This window comes from Sitodiplosis mosellana, unplaced genomic scaffold, assembly GCF_009176505.1.
Source record: "Sitodiplosis mosellana isolate CC-2019 unplaced genomic scaffold, AAFC_SMos_1.0 Smas_scaffold_6162, whole genome shotgun sequence".
NCBI lineage: Eukaryota > Metazoa > Arthropoda > Insecta > Diptera > Cecidomyiidae > Sitodiplosis > Sitodiplosis mosellana.
In genome coordinates, this window is record NW_022601403.1 from 2,157,027 (window position 1) to 2,182,807 (window position 25,781).

The 25,781-nt window shown below is 37.9% G+C and overlaps 1 protein-coding gene across 5 annotated transcripts in view; it reads right to left on the reverse strand.

Annotated features, from left to right (window-relative positions):
- Positions 1 to 25,781, reverse strand: part of LOC129574279 (Krueppel-like factor luna) — a 462,889-nt gene that overhangs the window by 432,514 nt on the left and 4,594 nt on the right. Inside the window, exons 1-2 of one of the 5 annotated variants that reach the window (XM_055456062.1) lie at positions 20,789 to 20,979; positions 11,889 to 13,703 (exon numbers count right to left, since the gene is read on the reverse strand). In XM_055456062.1, the coding sequence (XP_055312037.1) occupies positions 11,889 to 11,990 (102 nt within the window). In that variant the 5' untranslated portion in view covers positions 11,991 to 13,703; positions 20,789 to 20,979. Of the gene's footprint in view, positions 1 to 11,888; positions 13,704 to 18,333; positions 18,351 to 18,428; positions 18,554 to 20,245; positions 20,980 to 25,781 lie in introns of those variants that run through there. The other 4 variants (XM_055456061.1, XM_055456063.1, XM_055456064.1 and 1 more) reach the window with 4 other exon arrangements.

The following is a 25,781-nucleotide window of genomic DNA, read 5'->3' on the forward strand; positions in this document are numbered from 1 at the left end:
GAGAGAGAGAGAGAGAGAGAGAGAGAGAGAGAGAGAGAGAGAGAGAGACGGAGAGTAAAACAAGGAGCGAAATTAGAGGAAATTCGAATAAACCCAACCGAACTGAATTGAACGGAGAGAAAACATACACACACCGAATATATATAAAAATAAACGATAATGTAAATGCATAAAGGAGGAATGAAATATGTTCTCATAGTGCACAATGAGGTTCCTGAAATATTACAGATCCACGTCACACTCTCGTATTTAATTTTGGGTTTGAATGAAAAAAAAGAAAGACAATAACCATTTTTAAATCGTTTTGTTGGCTGAGGGGGAGGGATATACAAATACATACAGTATATGCCACCGACGACAAGAAAAACAAATGCACAAAACACACGTACACCGAACCATACTCACACCGTGTGTGTGTGTATCATAGCATATATACGGCTATCGTCTGACGGCGGCATCACATCAGCCAAAAACCCAGAACAATATGAAGACAAATTAACTTCTCTCTCTCTCTCTCTCTCTTTCGATTACTGTAAAACATTTTGGAAATAATAGTGTCGGTTTTGTTGTGAATGTGCCGCTCTGTGTGTATTTTTTTTGTTTGTCGTCATCGTTTTGTTGTTGATTCGGAGTAAACTCTCCCATTTCTCCGGAGAGTGAATTTTTATTCAGTATTTCGGATATTGCCCCGAATGGTCTGTCACGCTCGCGCTCACGCATTCTCCCTCTTTTACTTTTCTCTCTCTCTCTCTCTTTCTCCATTCCCAAATGATATATACACATTTATTTTTGAGTCTCAAGTTCCATTTTTCGTGGTCGATTTTGTTTTTAATGTCAAACGTGCTAAAAACGGATGTCACAATTATCTCTTCATGGCTTCTTGCTTGCTGCCAACCGGCAAACGAACATGAAAATGCATCGAACTGTTTCACGTTCAAATGCACTCGTAGCCAAAGTCATTGCCATACACATATATACACACACACACACCAATACATGCATGCACCACCATTTTTAATGGGAGAAACGGTTTTTAAGGTATTCTCAATTTAGCGATACCGATCTCTCACCACACGTGATATATTTTTCATCATCATCATTTTTGTTCGGTTCGGTACGTTCATTCGATTCGTTCTAATGGGAAAAAAAGACACTGAACGAGAAGAAAAAAAATACGTCTTCGGTTTCGATGTGACCTTTGCTTATGCATTCACGGTCGGAATGTCTGCATTTAATACACTGTATTAAGTGTACGGAGTTGGATTTTGCCATCAAAATGTGATTTCGTGTGGTATAGACACACCGAAACCGAAAATAAAAACAAAACCGATGCATTTAATATGCACTCACCGAGCGAAATGCGTACGGAAATCGTGTTGTGCATCGGCATTGTTGCGTGGCTGAAGTGAAGCCAAACAAAAACATTTTCGGCCGTTACCATTTACCATTTAATGTGTAAGTTTCACAATAAAAATAAGAAGAAATAAAACACATTAGTTCCAGCCCATCGTAAACGCCACACACAATCATGGTTTAATGTGGTGGTTTAATCTGTGTGTTTTTTCTTGTTCGGTTTCAGCAAAATGATTTTATGAAACTGAACTGCAAAGTTCTGATTTGTGTGTGTGTGTGTGTGTGTGTGTGTGTGTGTGTGTGTGTGTGTGTAGAAAATGGAGCGATTTTGCTCAAAGTGCGTGCAACATCGAATTAAAAACGCATTAAATATCAAATGCGATTATTCGAATTTGAATTTAAGCAATTTGACAAGGAAATCCAAATGAATATATCCATTCAGAGGTCTCATTTTGAGGTCTAGAGGTATGAATAGTATTCAATGAATACTATTCATTGTATACATTTGGATGTGTCAGAGTTATGAATACATTCAGGTGCATAGTGTACAACCTTCACTATGCACCGTCCATTTCTCTCTCTATGCACCGTCCACTTGTGATCAACCATGATTTGTTTACCGAAGCAAGAGACAAATGTCTTTGGAAATAGTTCGGTTCATTTGGACCAAGCAGCAAACAAGTGAACGCTCTTCTCTAACAAACTGGGTTAAATGGATGCGAGAAGTCAAAGTATCAGTCATATTTTGTGCCGCGTATCGTAAAAGTCTTTCGTCGAAAGAGTTATTTGTTTGAAAAATGTGATATGCTATCAATTCCAGTCAAGTATACTGTGCGATCCGGCGTGCAGTGGCTGTGATATGTGTGGCAATGTTGACCAAAGCGATTTCAAGTCGAAAAAAATGGCATTCCTTTGTGAGTGAGTGAGACAGACACACAAAAAACGGACCGATAGTGAGCCAGCAAGAGAGAGAGTTGGAAAATGTTGAGCAAACAAAGAATGAGATGGTAAATTATGTGAGTAAAAGAGCTGCGCACAAATCCAAAAGTGCGCATCGGCTGCCACCGTTTCAATGTCATAAATCATCTCATTTTTCATAAATCATACACTTGAAATATACTGGAGAGTTATGATGATGACGACTGAATGAATTACGTGTGTGTTTGCATTGTGTGAAACGTCGTCGACGATAACTGACTCGCGGGATGTTCGTGCGTTATCATGGCGAAAAAATTAACATTTTTTCATCTTCTTCTGCAGCAATTGAAATGTGCCTGGGCGGATGGACAATATATGCGTGAGTTTGTGAGTCAATGTGCCAAAAATGTGAGCCAAAGTCGTTTATTCACGACTTTTTTTTCCTCCATTTATTTGTTCGACTGAATTAAGGCGAAAGGAAGACGCATTTAAATCGAAAATTCCGTTGATGAAATTGATTTCAATCGAGCGACTGTCGTCTCATTTCGAGTCTATGCACTTCAAAATACATTGGCCAAAACAATGCTCGATTGAATAATAGTCACACATTCACAGTCATCATGTAATAAATAAATTGATTTTGAAAACACTTATGGTTCGAGTGTGCTGTCATTGGAGATGAGAGCGCCTGGAAATCAGTTAAGAGAGTGTCAAATTAAGTATCCGCAACGATAAATTGTTGGCGAAACGAAGCACCAGATAGAACCAAGCACATTTTGTATTTACACCGACTTTAATTTCAATTGCCGCCATTTCCGAGTCCGAGAGAGAGAGAGAGAGAGAGAGAGAGAGAGAGAGAGAGAAACTTGAGACGAGACACTTTCGGGTGTGAATTTTGGTTTCTCTAGATTTTGGCTTTTACTCAAGACTCGAAGTTCGAGTATTATTTTTGGAATTGAAAAAAAAAGATTCGATGGAAAAATTATTTGGATTTTTTTTCGGGACGGGCGATTATGAGCCGTATCAAATAACGACGCGCGAGCGCACACACGTCATGGGGAGAGTTTATGCGCAGTAGTAACAACACGAGACAGAGAAAATAAAATACTATAATACATATATTAAGAATGAAATTTCCTGCCACTTCATGCACCAAATCTCTTCCGTCTTATTTTCGATTTATTGCCGCTTTTCTCTATCTCACTCGCACTCGCGTCGTCTATCTTTTGCTTGTGCTAAACAAATAACACCGAAATGTTCAACGCACGCTAGACAAAAAGCATCGAATATCAGGCGAGCTGGAGAGAGAGAGAGAAGGAGAGAGAGTCAAAGAGGTGAAGAGAGACGGTGAGATGGAGAGAATAGGAGAAAGAGGCAGAGAGACGGAGATAGAGCCTATACTCCATCATCTATAGTGGATGTTACATCGAAAACGCAAACGAAAATAGTATATCATCTTTCTTCAAAACGAAGAAAACCCATTTTGGTGGCGTTCGAGATTCGGCGATCGGTTGGCATTAACTTTGATTGAAAATCAGTCCATTTAAATGCAAATCGGAAATTTTGCACTTATTGACTCCGCACACACTGCTTTCCCTCATATATCTGGCGCATTCTCATTCTACTTCCCTTTGCCTTTACCCTCTCGCTCCACACAGTCGGCAGTGACGAATGATTTATTGAGCATGGCTAAACAACTGATTTCTATTGATTGCTTTTTATCTTCGGCTGCATTCGATGCCTTCATACGTTGATTGCGTTTTTCATGATAGCGTGCTTAACAAAAACGAGCATACAATAGCTCTGCATATCATACCGAATGCTGAATCTATACTTTATGCAGAATGTCGAATGGAGAGAAAAAAAAAAGAGAACAAAGAACGAATGTCGATGGCAAAGTTCATTTCAAGCACGACTATTAATGAAATTACTTGATTTAATTAGTTTCCATCGCCGAAAATGTGACACACATATATCAAAAATGTGGCATTCACGTGATGAATGCATCACGAAATGGATTGAATTCGGTTTCAATCGACTGGATTTTAATCAAATTCATATTGGTTTCATCTCATTTTGGTCTGTTCCATTGCATTCAGTCCTTCTCGTTGTTTCTTCACACAGTTGTTGGCCTTGGCTTTGACAATTCGTCTCCTTTCTTTATTCACGGAACTTTGAATCAACAATCTCATTCGGATATCGAATAAGCCCGTCTAAATGGCATGAAGAATTAAATAAATTGTCGGTATTTTTTGTTTGACAAAAATGATCCCTCATTTAATTGCCACCTCACGATTTGCAAAACAGAGTGCATATTCGTTCCGGTTTGAATTGTGTGGCAATGGTGGATTGGGTCAAAGAGCGCGACTGAATGGTTCACAAAGTATTCTCAGCGTTAGAATTTGTTGTATTGTTTTCGACGTCATAGAATTTGTTTGCAGCAATTACAATGATTATCTACTATGTATCCGTGACGATGACGACGGTTCATTGGATTTGGTGAGTGTGTTTGCCGCGCAGAGAGAGAGAAAGAGAGAGAGAGAGAAAAATGCCGCCATAAACCCAATCATAACAATTGAAATGACATTCCGATTGATGGGATCGCGTGGTGTTAATCCGAAAAGACAGAGAGATTTTCTGTTTCGCTCAACGCACACACTCATTCACTCACTCACTCACTCACCATTTTATGGGCAAATGATTGCATCGTACCGTCCAACATGCAACAACAACAGCAGCACCGCGTCGGCCACAGAGTGAGTGAGCGCGCGCGGCACACACCGAATATTCATAACATTTCTCAATATAATATTTTATTATTTGAGCGGGTGTCATGAGTGTATTTTTATGACTCTATGCTACAAGTGATTATGTTGGTGTGCATATGAGTTGGCGTTGAATTTGGTACTGTATGCTCTTTGTTTTGTTTCTTTTTTTTCTTTTTCGTTCATTGTCGCTCGCTCTCTTGCTCTCTCGCTCGCTTCGATTACATAAATGAAGTGTAGTTTGGACTTGGGTGCATGGATCCAAGGTGCGAACGACAAAAAGATAGAGACAAACGCAAGTGGATTATTGTTTAAATATTCTATCCTCAATGTTAGTTTTTTTCGGTTGCCATTGAGCGAGAGCGCGCGCGCGCAGGAGAAACAAAGAAAGATATTGAAAGAAGGAAAGGAAAAAAAACACTAACCGACTAAACGAATGGAAAGAAAACCTAACAACAATAACACGCACATCGAGTCTAAACAGAACGTAGCGTGAGCTTGAATGTTGTGTGTGTGTGTTTTTTTCGCTTTGGGTTTTTTTTTCGGAAGAAAACAGTCGATTTTTTTTCTTCTTCGGAACGGTACGAATGATCGCATGTGTTTGAAGAAAAGGACCGTGCATGCGTGAGCGGGAGAGCGCGCGCGCATTCATCGCACCAAACCAAATGCATAAGCCTTCCACAAAAACTAAATACACATATAATAAATGAGGAATATATACACACACCGAACATAAACAACAAACTGGTTCTCTGTCGCGCTTGCGGTGAGTGTGTTTTTTTTTCTACTCAGTTTCTTCTCTCTGCCGATGTCGACGGTGAGTGTGTCTTTCTCGCATTTAAAAACATTTAACATGCGCTTATTAAAATTCTCATTCATTTGAAGCATTCTTATTTTTTTTTCTCTATCTTGCTCTCTCACCTTCGCTCTCTCGTTCTCTCATTCGTTTTTTTCACTCTTTTACTATCTCGCAAACTCTCTCGTACCCTCACTCGCTCATTCTCGCTCTCGCTTCCTCTATATCTCCCGCGCCTATTCTCGCTTTCGCTAACTCTTCATCTCTCTTGCTAGCTCCCGCTCTCTCACAGCGCGATAGTTTGTGTTGTATCTTTTTGGCTTTTCTCGGGACACCAACTTTTCAATGGATGACGTTTTCGGGCATACATAAATTCATCGTTATTTCTGGTATGATGATGATATGTTGTGTTTGTATGTGAGCGAGAATATATTATTTTTGCTGGACAACATTTTATTTATCTGTTGTTTTGGTCTCTCTTTCTTCCTCAATCTCTCACTCTCTCTTTCTCTGTGTATTGTGCCGCTGCCAAAAAAATGAAATTCACACCGAATGAAAAAAAAAGATACGACACACCGAATCGTTATTTTTCATTTTTTATTAATCACGTATATCGCCGTAAAAAAATACGTTTTTTTCTTCTCTTGAACCGTGATATGAGCGCGCCGAACTGAATGAGAGTGAGATAAATGGAAGACGGACCGAGGAAGTGAGAATGTAAAGAGAAACGAACGAGAGAAAAAAAACTAAACAAATAAATGGTGTGCATAAATTCTAAAATGTTTTCTCTCTCTCTCTCTCTGGTCGGGTTTGAATATATGCGAAATTTAGTATTTAGCACCTACAAAAATTTTCGTTGTTGTTGAATAAACTTCAAGCATCCCATAAACAATCGAGTCGAACGAATTTTACTCATACGATTTTTTTTTCTTGCTTGGTCGGTTTTTACTTCGTTCTTGGCTATTTCACTCTCATTTTCTCTGTCTTTCAAGCCGTTTGGCCATTTGCAAACAATAAAATGAACATTAATTCATGTTATGCGATAAATTTTGCAAAACAGCATGCCTCGAAAAATCCAAACGAATCCCGTTTTTAGGCGTACACGAGATAAATATTTAGCGCTAAATAACAGAGAATAATTCGCTCAGTCTTGTTTAGCACGAAGTCAGAAACGAACAGAAAAAAAAAGCCGAAGAACCAAATTGCAATTGGCCGATTAACAAACTCGACAAAATTGCGCCATTCTATCCATAACAACGGGGAGAAATGATGACAATGCGACACAACCAAGATATTATCACAAAGAAGAAAAAAAAAGCACCGAATTGAACATATTTTCAGGTGGCACCAAATGAATTCTTTTATTAACCTGTTTCTGGTGTGTGTTTTTTTCTTTCTTCAGTGTTCACTGGTCGTTTGCCGTTTTTCTTTGGGTGGATCGACTGTCGCACCAGACATTCGAAATGCACTTATCAAAAAACATTGGCAATTCAAAGCGGAGAAAATTCGATATTATATCCGATATAATGGCGAAAGAGCATTCGCGCGAGCACAAGCAAGCGTGCAAAGACGACAGTAACATTTGCCAACAATATAGTTGGATACAGCTCATTCGGTTCGGATGGCATCTTTAAGGTAAGAATATCGGCCAATTTGTTTGGTTTTTATTTCGATGCATCTCGACATCGCTTCTTGCTTCAATAGCTCTCTTTCTCTCACTCTCTCTCTCTCTATCTCTCTTCATCCTCTCTCACTCTCTGTTTCAGCCAAAAGAAGCATTTTTCGCTCTTTCTCCATCCTCTCTCACTTTTGGAGGAGAAATGGCAAAAGGAAGAGGAAGAAGTAAGAGAATATGAAGCAGCAAATCAAGAAGAAGTATTCGCAGCAGCAGCAGAGCAAGAAAAAATCAGCAGCAATAGTCGAAAGAAACGGGCCGTGATCGCACATTGTTCCGTTGAAAATGAAGACGACGATGGGAAATTAAGAAAAAGCGGGAAATTCGGTCGAAATTCAATGGCAAACTCTTTTCACCGTCATTTCTAGTTTATTCATGTGCTACTCATTTACTCGTTTTTTGCCATGTCTTGCACACCATTTTGCAGTGTTTTCCACTCAATTTTGGCTATCTCTTAAAATATCGCTATCTCTCTTGCTCGCATGAACATTTCGTCCATGTAATGCCCAAAATCCTGATGTGTATCGTTGGCTCGCGTTTGTCCGATGTGTGACGGCCGTAAATTTTCGTGAAATAAACATGAGGCGGCTTTGTGTGAATCTGTGAATCGTCGATGTTTTCTTTTTCTAGGACTATCGTGGCTGGTGTGGGACGGAGGAGAACGATATGCTACTGCGCCTGGTATTGCTATAATTTTTTATTTCATTTCGTTGTGTTTCTTTGTCTTTCAGTCTACAGCTCTATTAGAAAAAAAATATTGCTTTTTGCGCACGGTGTTTGAATTTTGGCACCCAGCCAAACACTGGATAGCCTAGCCTCGAAAGTATTCGCTTACTCTTTTTTTTTCTTGGTTGTTGTTCGTTGATCTCCAATTTTCATATACACACACACACGAGAAAGAGGGAGGGAGAGAGAGAGAGAGGGAGAGATGTGCATTAATCGCAATGTTTCTCAGCATTTTCCGTCGAACCGGCCATCATTTTAATGGCCGTCCTTCTCAGACTTTATCGGTTATTCTATTTGAAAGCTAGAGACCATTTTTTCCGTCCATTTTATTATTGTTTATTTTTTTCGGTCTCTCTCATTAGTTCAACGTCGTTTTTATATGATTGAAGCGACAAAATGCCTTTTTGTCACATCATTGGCTCATTGCCTGTGCGCTTTGATATGTGCAATTGTTTTTTGTCCATTTTGGATGGACCAAAGCTCATGATTATGAAATTACCCAATGGCCAATTCAAGCGGCTTTATTTTGGTTTTTTTTCTCGCTCCGCGGTCACCGCAAATCAGAGCATAAAACTTTGTTGATTTTCTTGGACCGAAGCCTCGTTTGGCCAAAACACACAACAAGTCACCGGCTAGCAACAACACAATATATGTGCGGCGGTGTTTAGTAGCATCGGCGACGTTTTCGCTAAACACAACAACAATAACTAAAAGTACATTTAAAAAAGAACATTCGCAAAGACGAATAAAGATGTTTTGTATTCGCTACCGCTGCTACTACTACTGTTGCTGCTGCTTTTGCTCTACGGCTTTTCTTTCGTCGTATTTTTTTATGTTCTCATGTATTCGTAATTTTCTGCGTGCGTTTTTGGATCACTGCCGCTGTTTTCCTTGTGTAATTGAACATTTGCTCGTCATGCATAGCCGCTTCTCGTATACGAAATTACACTCGTAAAATGTTTTTTTTTTTTGGCACACCAAATAAAAGACAGAAGGAAAACAAAGCGATTTTTGTTGTTTTTTTCCTTCTGACGTTGTTTGTTGCAAAAATATTTCTGTGTATACAAAAGTGAGCGGGCATTCGAGCAAAAGTGAGGAAGAACTAGAATCGGGAAGCGAGAGAATGACAGAGTGAGAGAGCAATAGATCGAGAGAGTGAGGAAGCAAGAAAGCGGGAAAGCCACAGAGCGAGAAAGCTAGAGAGCGATAGAATAAACGATGAAACTGCGAAAAAGAGATTTCAAACGCGGAAGCGGGAAAGAGCTAGAGCAAGCCAGAGCAAGCAAGAGATGTTGAAAAGTCGAAGACTTCGCTTCGAGGCATAAAAACATTGTGTCCGAGGCTGGCGCGACACACACACACACACAAACTGCGAATGAAGAAAGTAAAGTGCATAGACGTGTGTGCGCTCGCGCGCTCAAGCACATACATGAGAATCGGCTCTTGGTATCAACAACAACAACAAGCACGCTACCAAAATTGTCACATATTGGCCCTGTGCGCTATATATCATTGTGTCGCATTACGGCTTCAATATAAATTTTATAAGATTATACCGTGAATTCCATTCATTGCGTACGCATATCTGTGTGACGAGAGCGAGCGAGAGAGAAAATGAGACAGTTTTGTCTCTTTTAACAACTTGTCTGTGGGCTGTACGCTTCGCTTATTTTCTCTGTGTTGTGCGTTTTCTGTCTTGGTCCTTTCAATTCGGCATTGTATTGTGTGGCTCTATATCTCTCAATTTCTCGGTAAATTATCAAATGCAATTTCCATTCGACAATGCTATATCAGAATCAGGCGAAGCGAGAGCGACAAAAAAAAAATGAAACAAAAATTCTCTCTCTCTCTCTCTCTCTCTCTCTCTCTCTCTCTCGGTGTGTGTTCTACGCTGTGCTCGGTGTGTGTGTGTGTGTTTTTTTTTCATTCTTCCATCATCATTTTTATTTGGCTATTACAGTGGCTTCTTTTCGCATTTATTTTATGTCAACAACTAGATTTGCGACGATGATATGTTCTAATTTTCAACGACGAGATTTCTCTCGCTGGAATACATATATAAAAAGACTTGTGAGATAGCGATTTCCAGTGAACTACACGTTTGTGGATAACTTTTTGATTCTTACTTCTTCTTCTTCTTCTTTGTTTCCTCAGTTCGAAGCATATTTTTTTTCTTCTTCTCGTTGTTTTTCGATTCAGCATGGCATTTGCCCAATGCAATAACATGGAAATTTTTTCGCTTTTGCGACTGGAATTTATCATTTGGATATTTGAAAATATATTTCTTCTAATGAGAATATTCTCGAGAGAGCCTGAAGGCGTGCATCGATTTCGGTTGGCAAGACAATAAAAATTCCACTTGCTTGTTTCCATTTTGAGGGTGGCCGAATGCTATGCCTTATTTTGCATTAAAATGCAATTTACATGCAACGCAGACGTAGAAAAACCACAAAAAAGGGTAACACTAACATTCCGCACCAAAATTCATAATTTTTTTCCTTTCAAAACGACTGAATACACTCATAAATCGAATTCGTTTCGCTTGAAATGATGTCAATTTTTTGGTGGTTCGTCTTTCGTTTTGCTGAGGAAATTATCATGACAAAAGGGCCAAGTGGAAGAAAAAAGGGCGCCGTAACGATGGTAAATTTATATTTGCAGCCCTCAAAAGACAAGTCACAGGAGATAATACTTTATGTGATGATTCCAATTAGAAAAACATCGCTTCACTAACTAATTTTTTTTCGGTAGGAACAGCATAGTCATTGTGTGATGTTGAATGATATGCGGTTTTTTGTCTTAAATTTCAACACATTTCCACGAAAACCCCTAAAATTCCCTGGATGTTATTTAAATTATACCAAAACCAAGTAAGTACTTCAACTAAATATATATAACCAAACGAGAGCTGGATTTTTAAAACAGCTGCTACGTTTCTTATCTAAAATTTAAAACTTAACAACAAAAATGAAATAGAAATCATATGAATATGAATTTAAAATAGTCAACGTGTCTCGTTCCCTGTATTTTTATTCACTTGTTTTCATCTCAATGCGATGTGTGTGATTGGATGCGAGAGGCAATTACGAGACTTATCATTGAACTTTTTTTTTTGGTTTTAGCCAAATTTTAGTAGTGAATGTCAATTTTTTGTTCCCAATTTTTGGACTTTTCTATGAAATTTTAAATTTCTTCAAATTTTTTTTTTCAATTTTTCGGGTTGAATTTTCAAATTTTTCGATTTTTTCCTCAAAATTCCAGATTATTTCTCGAGATTTTTCATTTTTTTCGTCTGAATTTTCAATTTTCTTCTACAAATTTTCGATTTTTTCCTCCGAAATTTCGGGTTTTTCTCAAAATTTTCAACTTTTCCGTTGAATTTTCCAATTCGTTTGAAATTTATAGAAATTCCAAACGTTACCAATACCAACTTTCGATTCAAATCAATCAATTTATCAAATATTTTCGTGGAAATATGTTTGTTGAAAGCCAAAAGAAATCCAATTACTTGCCGAATTGTGATATGAAAGTCGAAAAATTCGATCGATTTGACGAAAATCAATCAAATTTGACTAAATTCGACCAAAATCGACCAATTTGACCTGTGTGGCCGAATTCTTGACCAAATTCCAATGAAAAAAAGATTATAACTTGCCTGTTGCCATTGATCCTCGATCGATACTTGAGATGAAAAGTATCCGGTGTCGTGTATGTCTTGCAGTTCACGAAAAATGTTTCCACTCGGTAAGATATCCATGTTTGCGGTTGCCGTAATGTTGCCGTTCACGCACAATTATCAAGTCAAAGTTTTGCAAATAAACAAAACAATCAAAGAAAAAAAAACTAACAACTCAGTCAAGTTTAATGCAGTGCAACACTTTTCTCTTCTTTCTCTTTTTTTTTGTTTCGTTTAATTTCTCTTTTTCTTTTGAAATTTTCCTGCAATTTTTTCTGGAATTCAAATAACCATAATTTTTTTCGGTATCAATTCTGAATCTGAATAAATTCTTTCACCAAAAAAAAACACGTAGCAATAACAACTGGTTTTGTTTTGTTAGACAATTTGTATAGTTGCGTTAATTCAAAGTTGATTTGTCGTTCGATGTTTTGCTTCTTTGCACCAGCGATATTTTTTTCTTTCAAATGAATACACTCGTTTTACACATGCACTCTTCTTCTTCTTCTTCTTCTTCTTTTTCTTGCTCAATTAAAACATTTCGAACGGAAAAAATACACCGAAAACGAATCAACGTTAAAAACTTTTCTTGATTTTATTAAGCAAAATATTTTGGTTTTCTCGAGAGACTGAAAAAAAATGACACACAATTTCTCTCTCTCTCTCTCTCTCAATCACTCAACGGCACACAATAGACCAATATACACACACATTAATCAAATGGCCCGCACAAAAATTGATTTCGTCGTTGCTGCTGCTGTTTAGGGATGTGCGTTTTTTTTTCGATGTGAGTGAATTCGGCCCGGAGTTTTTATTATGCAATTCGAAGTTTTGTATAACAATAAATCGGAGAACCGAACATGAGAACCCAAAATAATACGATTTATTAATTGAACGAATAAATCAATTCATATTCATCAAACGAAAAATGTTGTCGTTCAATATTTGATTTGCGCTGAGCTTGTGCTATTCGGGTTTTTGCTTTAGAAAACAAATGATGGCGCTTATATGCTGGTAAATGCTGAATTTTGAATATGTTTGTGTGTTTTGCAGAAAACAAAGAACAACAACAACAAAAAAAATCGGTTTGCCGCGGCGTTTTTCGTCGAATTCTTAGAATGCAGTGTGCTTTTTTCTCGGATTTCGCTTGGGGGCAATATAACTTTGGCGATTTGATTTCAATGTACTTTTTTTGTTGCTCGTTTATTGGATTTTCAATGTTGCACTTTCTTTGGGTTATTATGACACATTGAACTCGACAATTTGATTAGGTCGATGGTTTTTTTCGCTCTTTCGGTTTTTTATTTTTTTCAATTTGTGTCGATAATTTTTCACAATGTAAATCACTTATTCGCTGGTTTTTTTTCTTCACTTGCCGAAATCGTTCACTTTTCAGTACTGTTATTCGGACAAATTCATCGCACTTTCATAAAAACATACAAATTATGGTGATTTTTTGCTGCTAATGTTGATTTTCCAATTAACAAATTTTGCACGGTTTTTTTTTTCTATACTTCTTTGATTCCTTTCTTTTTATTCGTTCAGATTTTTTCACTTCTTTTTATTCATAAGGTTTTCTGGCATTGAAACGGTTTTTTTTTTCGTCTTGATTAACACTTCATTAACATTTGATGAGGTTTTGAACACATTCACAATTTGAACTTCACATCATGTTAGGCGCCAGATTATGTGTATGTTTTGTCATCACACAATATTTGCTGGAAAATCGGGTTCATACCACAAAATTTAGCAGTTTTGATGGGTATTTTATTTGGATGCTTCGCAAATTGATTTCTGAAAAAAAAGAAGGAAAAAACGATTAATTTGACGCCGATGAGAATGAAAAAAAATGTGTTTTTAATGAGAATAAGGTGGAAGAGAGCAATTAATTCTGCATTTTTGAAACGATTTGTTATAGTCTTTTTGAAGGAGTTTTGATGTCCTAATTGGCTAATCCGAAATGCTTTTTCGATGATTTTTTTTTCTAGATATTTTTGGGTATTTTCACGATTTGAGAGAGAAGATTTGTAAATTTGTGCGTAGAATATTTCGAACAGCGACTTCTAGCGTTCAACAATCGACTTCAACACTTGACTTTCAACACTCCCGTTCGATACTGGCGTTTGATACACGGCGTTCGACACTCGATTTCCGATACTCGATTTTCGATCGAAAAAGAAGGGAAAATCTCGTAAAAATCCCAACCGAACTCGTTAAAATGCGAAAAGAATTCCATCTGCGTGTATCTGCTAGTGATGTATTTCACTCGTTCGGCTCGTATTTCCCGCAGAAAAAGCCTTAACATTCAAGCAGTCTTCATCGAAAACTGTCCGTTTGCGGTGGTGATTAACCGAAACTGGTTTCGCAGCGTATGTGTGCAATGTGAGCGATTCATTGCGAGTAAAAATGATGTATTCGATTGAGCGTGTGCCATTCGGTCGTGTTTGCCAAAATTGAAATTTAATGAAGAGACAACTGTTATGTGTGATGGAGAAACAACCTCAAATATGATACATTGCCCTCTCCACCTCTGCCCGTTCCCGCGACTCTGAAGGAAAATCCAGGCACACACACCACCATTCTTAATGATTTATTTTAATTTATATTTTTTGATTAATAATTTTTTTTCGTTGTTGATTGTGACCCAAAACTGCCATGCAACGACAATAATGACGCGAGAATAAAAACACATACCGCCCGAATCGTGTATATTCTGTGTAAATAAAATGGGAGATTGTCGCACGTGGAATGTGATGGTTGTTTTTTTTTTTATCTCACCACTATCCTACCGAATTTTATCCAGAGGATATTTTTGTCGGTGGTGTTTTTGCTGGCGTTGTTTCGAATGCATCGAGAGTTGGTTATTTGTTCATTAAGCGGGAAAATGTGACCGATGTTGACCAACTGTCAAAAGCAACATTCTTTTTTTTAGTTTGCACAAAATTGGCACACGCAACTTAAAAATCCGATTCATAAAGCGTGAGGGAGAGAAAAAATGATCCAGAGATAAAAAGAGAGAAAGAGGCAGCATGAGAGAAGGAGAGAGATGGAGGGAGAGAGAGAGAGAGAGAGAGAGATGATTTTGCGCCAAAACAAAAAAAATAATGGCAACTTTATCGAATAAATTTGGATAGAAAAACAAATGGCTGGCTAACAAACCGAAAAAAGTCATTCAATGCACATTGTTCATGATGTACTGGACATTCATCTCAGCAATTCACACACACAAGCAAACACCCGCACATTCCTGGTGCATCTTTGGCATCAATTTGTTGTTTTTTTTTTAAACCAGAAATTCCATGTGAGTGTGTGTGTTTCACCTTTTGTTTGGCATTTTTCTGCTTGTTTTTATTTGACATTATTTTTTATGCATAAATAAATTAAAATAAATTAAATCGCCAAATGAATTTAAACAACAGCAGAAAAAAAGGTGATTTAAATGCGAGAGGAAAAAAATGTGTCTCTTTTTTGTGTGTGTGTGTGTGTGTAGCACGGAAGAAAAAAAAATGCATCGCCATGCAAATAGACAGAAACAACGAGCAGTAGGCAGGCGGCTGTCAAATAATCATGGTCTCGATGCAAAATGGAAAAAGAGCGATGCAGAGCGAGTGGAATGAGGAGAATACACCGAGTCGACCGGGCGCAAATTATTCGTACCGACAGTTTTGCGAAAATAGTGCGATCAAAACATTTAAATTCGGTTCATTGAAACAACAATAACAATGAAAACAAAACAAAAAATAAAGCATTCTTGTTATTACTAGACGGATTGATTGTTCTCGGGCGCGCGCTTTTATTTTATTTTTTTCCCATTTTCATGCAGCTGATTGTTTAAATCGAAACCAATGTTTCAATCTCGTTTTTTTCTCTCTTTTTCTCTCTCACTCTGTCTGCTCTTGCCTCTTTTTCCTATCTACCCTGTATCTTCTCTTGTCTCTTTCTCTCACTCTTTCTCTGTTCCTCTCTCTCTCTCTTTCGCTGTCTCGTTTTTTTAGGTATCCCTCTTCCTCCGTTTCATACCAGGTCCCCGTCCCGTTCGATGGGTTTTTATTTTTACTTGTCCAACGTTCAAAATGAAATTGTTGCACATTTGATGCGGGCGCGCTCACGTTCAATGCGCACAAATGAAGAATAATACCATAATAAAGTGCTGACCGTTAATAAAGGACCGACCAAAGTAAATCAATACAAAATGGAGATAAAAAACAAATTTCGTGTTGTGATTTTTTTCGCCACGGTTTTGATTCATTTTTTCTTCCTCAGTTTGGATTCATTTTTTGGGGTCGTCTCTTATTTCGCATGAAATGCACAAATTGGACGATATCGTCGCTGATTTCAAATAAACATCATAATCCATATTCGCACTGATATGCGCTACTTTCATTCAATCTCATATGGTATGGTACCAAACGGCAACTCTATTTGAATTAGTCCAATTGGATTGATCGCACAACAATTCGCGTTCACTCAAATGACTTCATATGTGTAATTTCTTTTGTGTGTGTGTGTGTGTGTGTGTGTGTGTGTGTGTGTGTTTGTTCGATTTGACAAGCGAAACAAATATGATTCATCTGGCTATTTTTAAGAGCTGATAACGAATCACTTAGTATGTGGTTTTTTTCTGCTGCGTTCGGTTTATATTGCTGTCTCTGTCCAACTTGAAGTGAATTCTCCACCTACGTCATTTATCATAAAATATTTAATACGCTTTTTACATTGTGCGTGTATGTGTCTCGGTGTGTCAATTATCGAGTGAATTCCATTTTGTGTTGATGGCACATGCGACTCAAAAACCGACAAAACGAATTTATCTTGTTAATTTAATAGCCCCGAAAAAAAAGAATACACCAACAATACACACGTTGGCCTGCTAACGCAAAAAGAGAGAGAGAGAGAGAGTGCGCGCTTAAGATAGTAAATTGTATGCATTCGTCGATATGATAATAAATCATATTCACGTAGATTGGAAGAGCGGTCGGCGATGTTGCGAAGGTTATTGCGATGCAAACATGGGAAGTAACAAAAAAAAGCGAATTCGATTTTATGTTGACAACAACAATTGCGACCACATCGCATAATCGAGATTAAATGGCAAAGAATATGTATGCATGTGTGTTGTGATGGAACCTGTTGTGTCAGACACAAATGCACGTCGACGACGACGAAAAAAAAAACATTGTGATTTGACAAACAACAAAAACGGGATTCACCGTTTTAAGCTACAACAGAATGAGATTGAAAATGCCACTTGCATCTCTCAGTCTCTCACAAAACATAAATAAACATACACGGCAAGCCAGTCGACACCGAACCAAGTGGTCTCATTCTCTCTCTCGCGCTCGCTCGCTTGCTTATTCGCTCACTGTAATTTTAGATGCGTGTGCAATGCGAAACTCTAAACTTGATTCTATTACAAATAATAACAGTAACAAACAATATAAAATTCCGGCCCCGAACGGATTGGCCACGGCGCAATATAAGTGGATCTCTCTCTCTCTCTCTCTCTCTCTCTCTTGGTCGGAGCTTGTCTCTGTTAATATTTTTTTTTCGTATAATCTGTGAATGCATTCGCCACACACAAATCGCATATCATGTATTTTTAGTGGTTTCACGACATCATGCATCATGACATCGGTGGTTGACTTTGTTGTCAGAATCATCATTTGTTTTTGCTCTGTGTGTCTCTCTTCACGTACAATTGTTTCTCTTTGTTGTTGTACTTTTTTGAGCGAATTTTTTTTTGTCTTTATTTCATTTGACGAGTTTCGTTGCCTCTGTTTCATCTGACGGTTTTTGTTGGTCTGTGTTGCCAAAGAGATTCTTTTGCGCTCTCTCGGTTAAATGTCACGTGAGAACAATTTTATGCATTCGCACAACAGTCAAAAGTCGATGAATCAGAACCAATCACAGCACAAATGAGAACAGATAAACATCAACAGCGTCACAACATCGAACGAAAGAGGAGAAAACAGAGAGAAGAAAAAACAATTGACACAGCGAAATTTCAATCAAACCAATTGAATGACGATTAAGCGCACAATTTTTGAAGTTCAAGTCCAAATTCACAGCTCATGCAACTGAATCAACACAAACGTTATATCATTCGACATTTTCACTCTCTCTCATTTGATTATCCAAAAAATATTTTTTTTTTTGGCCAAGCATCTGACTTAACCTTTTCCTTGGAAACAACACACACACACATTTTTTCCGTTGTTTATAAATTGATTTTTTACTGGTTTTTTTTTGTCTCTTCTTCGTCATTTGCGGCATTTAAAATGTTTTTTCTCCTTCTTCTTGTTTTGTTACTCGCTGCTATCGGTTTTTTTCGTAAACAAAACCAAATTTTTTTTTTTGGAAAAAATATTTGCCGATTACTGCTCATATTTATCTTATTTTCTCACTTGCTCGTTCAAATACACACATTTTGACTGCTTCGACAGCACTTGCAATACTTGTTTTTTCTCTCCTCTTCTCTCTATCGCTTCAAATAGACAAATAATTACAAAAACAACATACACAAGTTTATTGCCATATGTGAAACTGCAACGGTTCCTCTCTCTCTCTCTCTCTATTGTTCAAATCCAGTACCAATTCCATTTAAGTATATAAACAGACTAGAGAATAAACCGAGACATACTCGCAAGGCTATACAAACGAATGGAACGTATGCGAACGAATCAACAAATGAATTCCCTTTTTCTCAAGAATTCGCTTATCGCTTCGATTGTAGCTGATAATGTTATTAATAACAAACAAACGACCAAACAATAACGAAATACCATTCATACGCGCTCAGAGTGAATTTTTTAAAAATGAAAAACACACAAAGTCTCACTCTCCCACGACACAAATCAATAGAGAGAATTGTTCTGAAAATTACATTTGAAGATATGGTTGTGATTCAGACAAGTTTAATGGAAAACTGTTTTTTTTTTTTTTTTTTTTATTTTTCGAGTTTTTTCGCTGTTTTTCAAGAATTTTCGTGATTTTTGAACATTTTTGGCTAATTTTCGCCAAAGTTTTTCCTGATTTTCTAGAATTTTTTTTTTGATTAGGCCATTTTTTATGATTTCCCAAGATTTTTCAGGATTTTTCGTGATTTTTCGTGGTTTTTCTCGATTTTCTTCACTTTTCAATATTTCCATGAGTTTTTTTCACTTTATATAATTTCTGACCATATTTGTCATTTACATCATTTGTTCATTCTAAGCATTTTTCCCACTTCATTCTATGAATTTTGAAATATGTCCAATGATTTGAGGCCAACATGAAATATGCTCAACATGTGTGAACTGCGTTCGATCTTAGAAATTTTTTCAAACACTTAGCAACAGTTAAGCTTCAGCCACGTTTTCGTCTCCCTTCCCCCCTCTCTCTCTCTCTCTCTCTCTCTCTCTCTCTCTCTCTTTCTCTCTCTCGACATGAGAATTCGATGGAATATTAAAAAATGGAATGCCAATAAAGTCAAACGCACGAAAAATGATTAATAACAAAGAATTATGATTGAAGACAGCAGCCGAAGAAAAAGCGTGTGTGCGTTGACTGAATTAGAATGGAAAAAATGGAAATACCAAACAATAATCACATTGACACTTAACGCGCGCTCACTTCGCCAAGAAGAAAATGTGTATTATTAAAGAATTTAGCGACCGAATGAAGAGAGCAGCAGAAAAGGCAGTCAATTCAGTCGACGACAAAATGCGCGCAAAATTATAACTAATTAATTCGTTCATTTGTTTTCCATTCAATGCTGTCTTCAAATTTTTTTCTTCTGTTTCTATTCATTCGTTCCTGTTGCTGTTCCGTTTCGTTCTTGCGTTTTATTTATAAAATGAACATCAATCGAAGAAGACGCGAGACAAACAATAAAGTAGGAGAAAGAGAGTAGTTGAACAAATTCGCGCTACTGTTTTATTCGCTCGAGCAGCGGTTCAATTGCAACAAATGAGTTAGATGCCGTTTTAGGAAGAAGAAGCAAAATAAAAGCATTAATTTCGTTTTTTTTTTCATTCGGATTCGGAGTCAAGTGCACCACACACACACACACACGACTCAATTTGGTTTCACTGGTTTTGTGTGAGACTTTGTTTTTCGTTTCTCTGTTGCTAAATCCTCTCTCGCACCGCGATAAATACCAGAAATACACATTCACTCACTGACACTCAAACGGTGTGTTCGGTCGGTGCTTTTCGGTTTCTTAACTCATCGCCGCTTTTTGTTTATCTTTTTTTTTCGTTTCAATATCGTCGCGATAGTGTATCAGCACAAATGAGAGGTTGATTGTTTTTATTTCATATGAACGAATGAACGAACGAAGAAAAAAAAATTCTTACGTTTTCTTCTTTCTCTCTCTCTCTTCAAAATGTTTCGTTGTTTCTTTGTGTTTCGCAGATTTTTGGTATTTGTATTCGTTTCAATGTGCAACACAACGCGTGACTAAGTGTTACGTATCGATTTTTTTTTCGCTTGTTTTTTATGTTTTTTTTTCTCGTCAAATATTTTGTCAATATTTTATGTCGTTTGGATTATGACAAAAATTGAATGAAACAAAAGCGATCGAAAATTCGCCCCGTCCAAAACAAACACTTGTCGAACTGCCTGACAAATTGCACTGTTTCTCTATCGGTGTGTATCGCGTTCGAGATTTTTTTTTCGGTGTTTCGTCGTTGTTATTCGAACGAGAGAAATCACACGATTTTTGCAACGAAGAGAATTCGAAGCCAAAGAATTTTTTTTCTCTATGATTTCGTTGGCGGATAAACATATGATTACACACGGGATTTTTTGCTTTCTGAACTCATAAAAATCGCTTTTTATTTTCGCAGTGGTAATTTTCTCGCTCTCTAGTACACAATATAATATATAAACACACGAACCGTTTCGAATTTGGTCGTCGAATAAAAAAAAATCGGAAATATTCCGAATTTACTGATGGGCTACGAAAGTTGTTAGCTCATTCAGATAAATCTCAGTTGGTTGGATGATTTTTTTTTCTCTCAAAAAAATTGCTGTTGAGATAATACGACACACGCATTTAGAATCAATGAATGTTTCTACGATGCCGGCATATACGAGACTAACCAAACAAATCCAACCGGAATACTATAAGACTTGAAAATTTCGTTGCGTGACTACAACGGCGACGGTGACGGCGGAAAGCGGTAACGGTGGCATGCACTCGCGTGCGCTACTCACTGCCGCACATGTGCACAACCGTATCGCACACATACTCACGGTTCTGGAATATCGGCGAACGCTCGGTGTTCTCTATCTCGATGCAGGAATCATTTCGAACGGTCACACTGCACGGAAATGTTGCCGCTTTTGAAATCTTTAGCAACGAGACCTTTTTGGACTGAACAGCGAACTTTTTTAGGGGGAAAAAAATCATTTTTTTCATTTTCGTTCTAATGGAGTGTGTGAATTCAATAGTTAGACTCACTAAATCCACGGGAATCATTCGAATCGAACCAGAAATGCTAGCTGTAAGTTAACGAGCGAGTGAGCGATTGCTCGCTCGTAATGTATTCATGTTGAGATTGCGATACGTTGAATGTGTGGCCGGTGGTAGCAGACTGCTACTAGCAGTAAACGCATTATGGCCTAACGTACGGCATGTGTATGTGTAACGGTGCGCTGCAAACCGTATTCCAATACGACTCCATTCGTAATACTTTTCCACTGAGAATTCTTTTCGACTACAACATAATCAAGTATGGTTTGTTTACGCTGTACGCCGTTTAGGTCGGCGACGTGCATCGCAACCATTTGAATTGTGATATGTTTTTGTGTTCAGTGAACGACGATAGAGGTGGCGGCGGCAACGCACCACTCATAAAGTGGATGGTAGTGAGTCTTGCGCGCACATTATTACTGGTTATAGTGTGTGTTGTTACGGTAGTTTTTGTTTATAGTAACATTGGATTACTGTATATGCAGGCGGCTGGTTGGGATGTAATGGCAAATGGGCCTCGATTTCGTAATCAAAGGAAGGAATTGTTCGATATGGATTTTTGAAGCGAAATTCCAAACTCGAATGCGTTTTTTTCCAATTCAATTGAATTTTTTTCAAATTTAATCGACTCCATTTCAAAATCGATGGCATTTTTAGTCAAAAACATTTATTATTTTTATTTTTCTCTTCATTTTTCACCAGAACAAGCATGGATTTTTATCGTTTTTCAAAATTTTTATTTCTTTTTCTAACCAAAGATATTTTTCTTTAAAGAAAAATCGTTTTTAGTTTAATTCTGACAACTTCAAATATGAAGTTTTACTTCATAAAGTCCATCGAGTCCAAAAATGACTTGTCGTCACCGTACAATTGTCCATAGAGGAAAAAAAAGAGTCCCATAGCGAAAGACAAGCAAGTCGATTGAGTGTAGAGCGAGTCCAGCGAATGACAACAACATTAAAATCGAAGTGATTGGGTCGTATGTGTCTGCCATCGAACACCAAAATAACGTACCGACCGAATCGTCGCGCCAAGTGCGAATGCTATTAGTATGTGTACGTATAAAGTGCATAATGTGAGATTAACCACATTTTTATTATTGCCGTTTGTATATTTTACGGAATTGAATGCAAGTGTATGACTCTGCATTTGAAATGTTATCTGTGAAAGGCTGACGAGCGAGCCGAGAATTGAGTGAGCGCAAGCTCGCGCACGCTCGCGCTCGCGTTTGTTCAAATGCGACAAACGATACAAAACCGATTGGCCGAGCAATGAACAAAACAGACAGAGATAAAAACTCAGAGCACAGCCATATACACAAACATGCACGCCAGAACGCTGAACACAAAAATATAACTTAAAGCGAATGAGTGCCGGCGAATGAAGGGAGAAAACACACATAATATAACGCATAAATATACATGACGAAAATAAATGTTGTTTATTTTTATTTGAAGAGAAGAAGAAGAAGAAGGAGGAAAAAAAACGCATATATAGTACCACATATCACCGAGAGACGCTATACACACATGTGCACACATTGTATGATTTTGTGCAAAAATTGCATACAGTTCCCTCGGTGAGACTGTATTTTAACTTCTCTCTCGCTTCCACTCACTCTTTCTCTCCTTCTCTTCCTCTCAATCTCTCAATTTCTCTGTCTATCTCTCGTCGACTCTCTTCCATTTGCGCTCTCGCTCGCTATGTGCCGAAAACATTATCTTTTGGTGTCCTTATATATGGTTTGACAAACAAAGTCGGCGGAGAGACAAGCCGAGCGCGAAGCACATCGACAATGAATTTCATTTTAACGGCTTATTTCGATATGTCATCGTTTTGTCGTCGTCGTCGTCGATTCATATACACTCATTACAAATATGGAAACATGTACCAAGCCAAAGAGAATGACAAGACAGGGAAAAAATCTGTTGCTCTCTTCGCTCATTTGCACTTGGAATTGTTGTTGTTTTTTTCTACTGCTGATTGATTTCAATTTGCGACCGAAATACATGTGAATGAGACTATCAATGAGAGTCTCTCATACTATGCGAGTGGGTAACGCATAATGTTCCTTAATTGCGAGATCGTATTATCGCTGGTAGTGGTGGTGCCGCTGCTGCTGCTGCTGCTGCTGTCGTCGTCGTCGCCGGCCCAAACATTGTTATCATTTCAATGACGACAAGTTCGGTGCGCTCTCGCGAACACAATTAAAATGATGACGATGTTTGAAACTATAAGTGCACCAGTACAACACACAACAACAACAGCAGCAGCAACAGCAGCAAAAAAAATACGTCCGGTTTGCCCATGCAAACAAACATCTATCGTTTATATCCGCTCTGTGTGCGGCTCGTTTGGTTTATGCGGCTCCTATGCTGGCACCCAACTCTCGAAAAACCCACTTGATTTATACAATCAAATTCATACGTACCAACACACAAATCGTAGCAGCAAATAATAAGGAAACACATACACACAAGCCAAATCCTATCATCGCGACTAATATCGAAATAAATGAAAAGAAAAGCAAATGCCGAACAAATAAAAATGTTCATTTCATAAATTTCAAAGGAACTAGCAAGAACAAAACACACATTTGAAAGAAACTAGTTGCTAGTTTAGCTTTTGTTTTCAATTCGATTTTCTCTCTCTCTCTCGAGAGAGAGAGATGTATCCAAACACAGAGCGTTGTTGTGTGTGAGAATAAGAGAGGAGGTGGTTGTTGGTCGCAACAAACATAAATTCCTGATAAATCGCGTATTTTCTTCTTCTTTTTTTGTCAATTCCATTGAAATCAAGCATAGCATAATAGGCAATCAAGTAACGTTCTTTTTCTTCTTCTTCTTCCTTTTCTGTTGCTGTTGACTTTTTTCGCTCTCTTCATATTCTTAGTCGCACACAGTTTCGTTTAGTTTTTTTTTCTTCTTTACAACTTTTCAATCGAACCACTTCGGCGAGTATATTTCTCATTTGGCTAAACATTTCAGTTCATCGGCAATTTTCCTCTGTTTGACATTCGCGTAATATTCGTATCGTCACATGCTGTTCGCTGTGTTCGAGTATTTGTGTGTATTGGCTTTTGTCGCACACTGGCTATTGACTATTTTTTCTGCTGCTGCTGCTGCTGCTGCCGCTTTCTGCCGTTGTCCGTCTTATTTTTGTTTCGCTTTCGCTTCATCCACCAAGCAAACGATGGACAACACAGTATTTATACAAAGTCTCGGGCTGTTAATGTGTTTTCTACGAAAATGGTATAAATTAATATCTCCACACACGCATCAAATGTCGTCTTCGTTGTCGTCGTCGTCGTTGACGTCAACTTTTCGGGTTCTTGCTTGCCGTGTAGTTTTTTTCTGCTTTCTTTTCTTTGCTTGTCGTATGTTTTTTTTCTTTGTTTCGTTCTTATTGGCATACACTTAAGTACGCTTCCTGAATATGGTATGTGATGTGGCCTTTGAATATATGGTTTTTCAAATTTCCATACAAATCAAACATCGAATTTTGAGTGTGTGTGTGTGTCCCGAATTGATCAGTGGCAGAGAACAGCACAACAAAATTGACCAGATGTGAATGAGCATTTGCCAAAGAACAAATGGACACAAAAACCGCATACATAGACACAAATTCATGCGATTCATGTTGGTTAGCAGCTCGATGGCGGTGGTAAAATGCGGATAAAATGTTCTTACCGTTGCCAAGACCAACCGATGCTTTCGACGCGTTTCGTTGTCGGTTATCAATGAGAGTTTGAGCATTTTTAGTTTTTTGTTGACAATATTTACTGTGTAGACCATGGTCTCTATGGTCATAACATATATCGTTTCATGTAACACACACAAACACACACAATTCAATTTCAAAGGAAAAAGCTAATCAAGAGATCTTATATTCCTTGTCTCCCGCTCCTTTGCCGACTTTATTTATTGAAAAATTTATTAATAGAAATGAAATTTTTGCACATTATTTATTAAATAATGGCAAAACGAGCGAATGGAGCGCAGCAAAGTGAACTTAGTGAGAGCGAGAGGCAGAGTAAGAGCAAAAGGGACGGACGGTTGCTTTTGCTCTTGTGCTCATCGGAAATTGTTAAATATTCAACACTTTAATTTGCAATTTGTATTTTTATGCATACTTGTAGCGGCGGCGACGACGACGACGACGACGAAGACAGCAACTTGCAAGTGGAAAGAAGTTGAACGAAAGACGAGAAAAAAATGCACACACAATTGAAGCAACATGTACATATTGAATATCCCCTCTCTCCCATAAGCAGTAACACACCGTCCCCGTTTGCCAGCAGCCAATTGAACAATGGTTATTCTTAAGTTATGCAGTAAGCTCGCGAACAGACGGATGTGTGTATCGTTACTTTTGCTCCTTGATGCTGAAACTGATTCTATCCTACTCGGTACCGT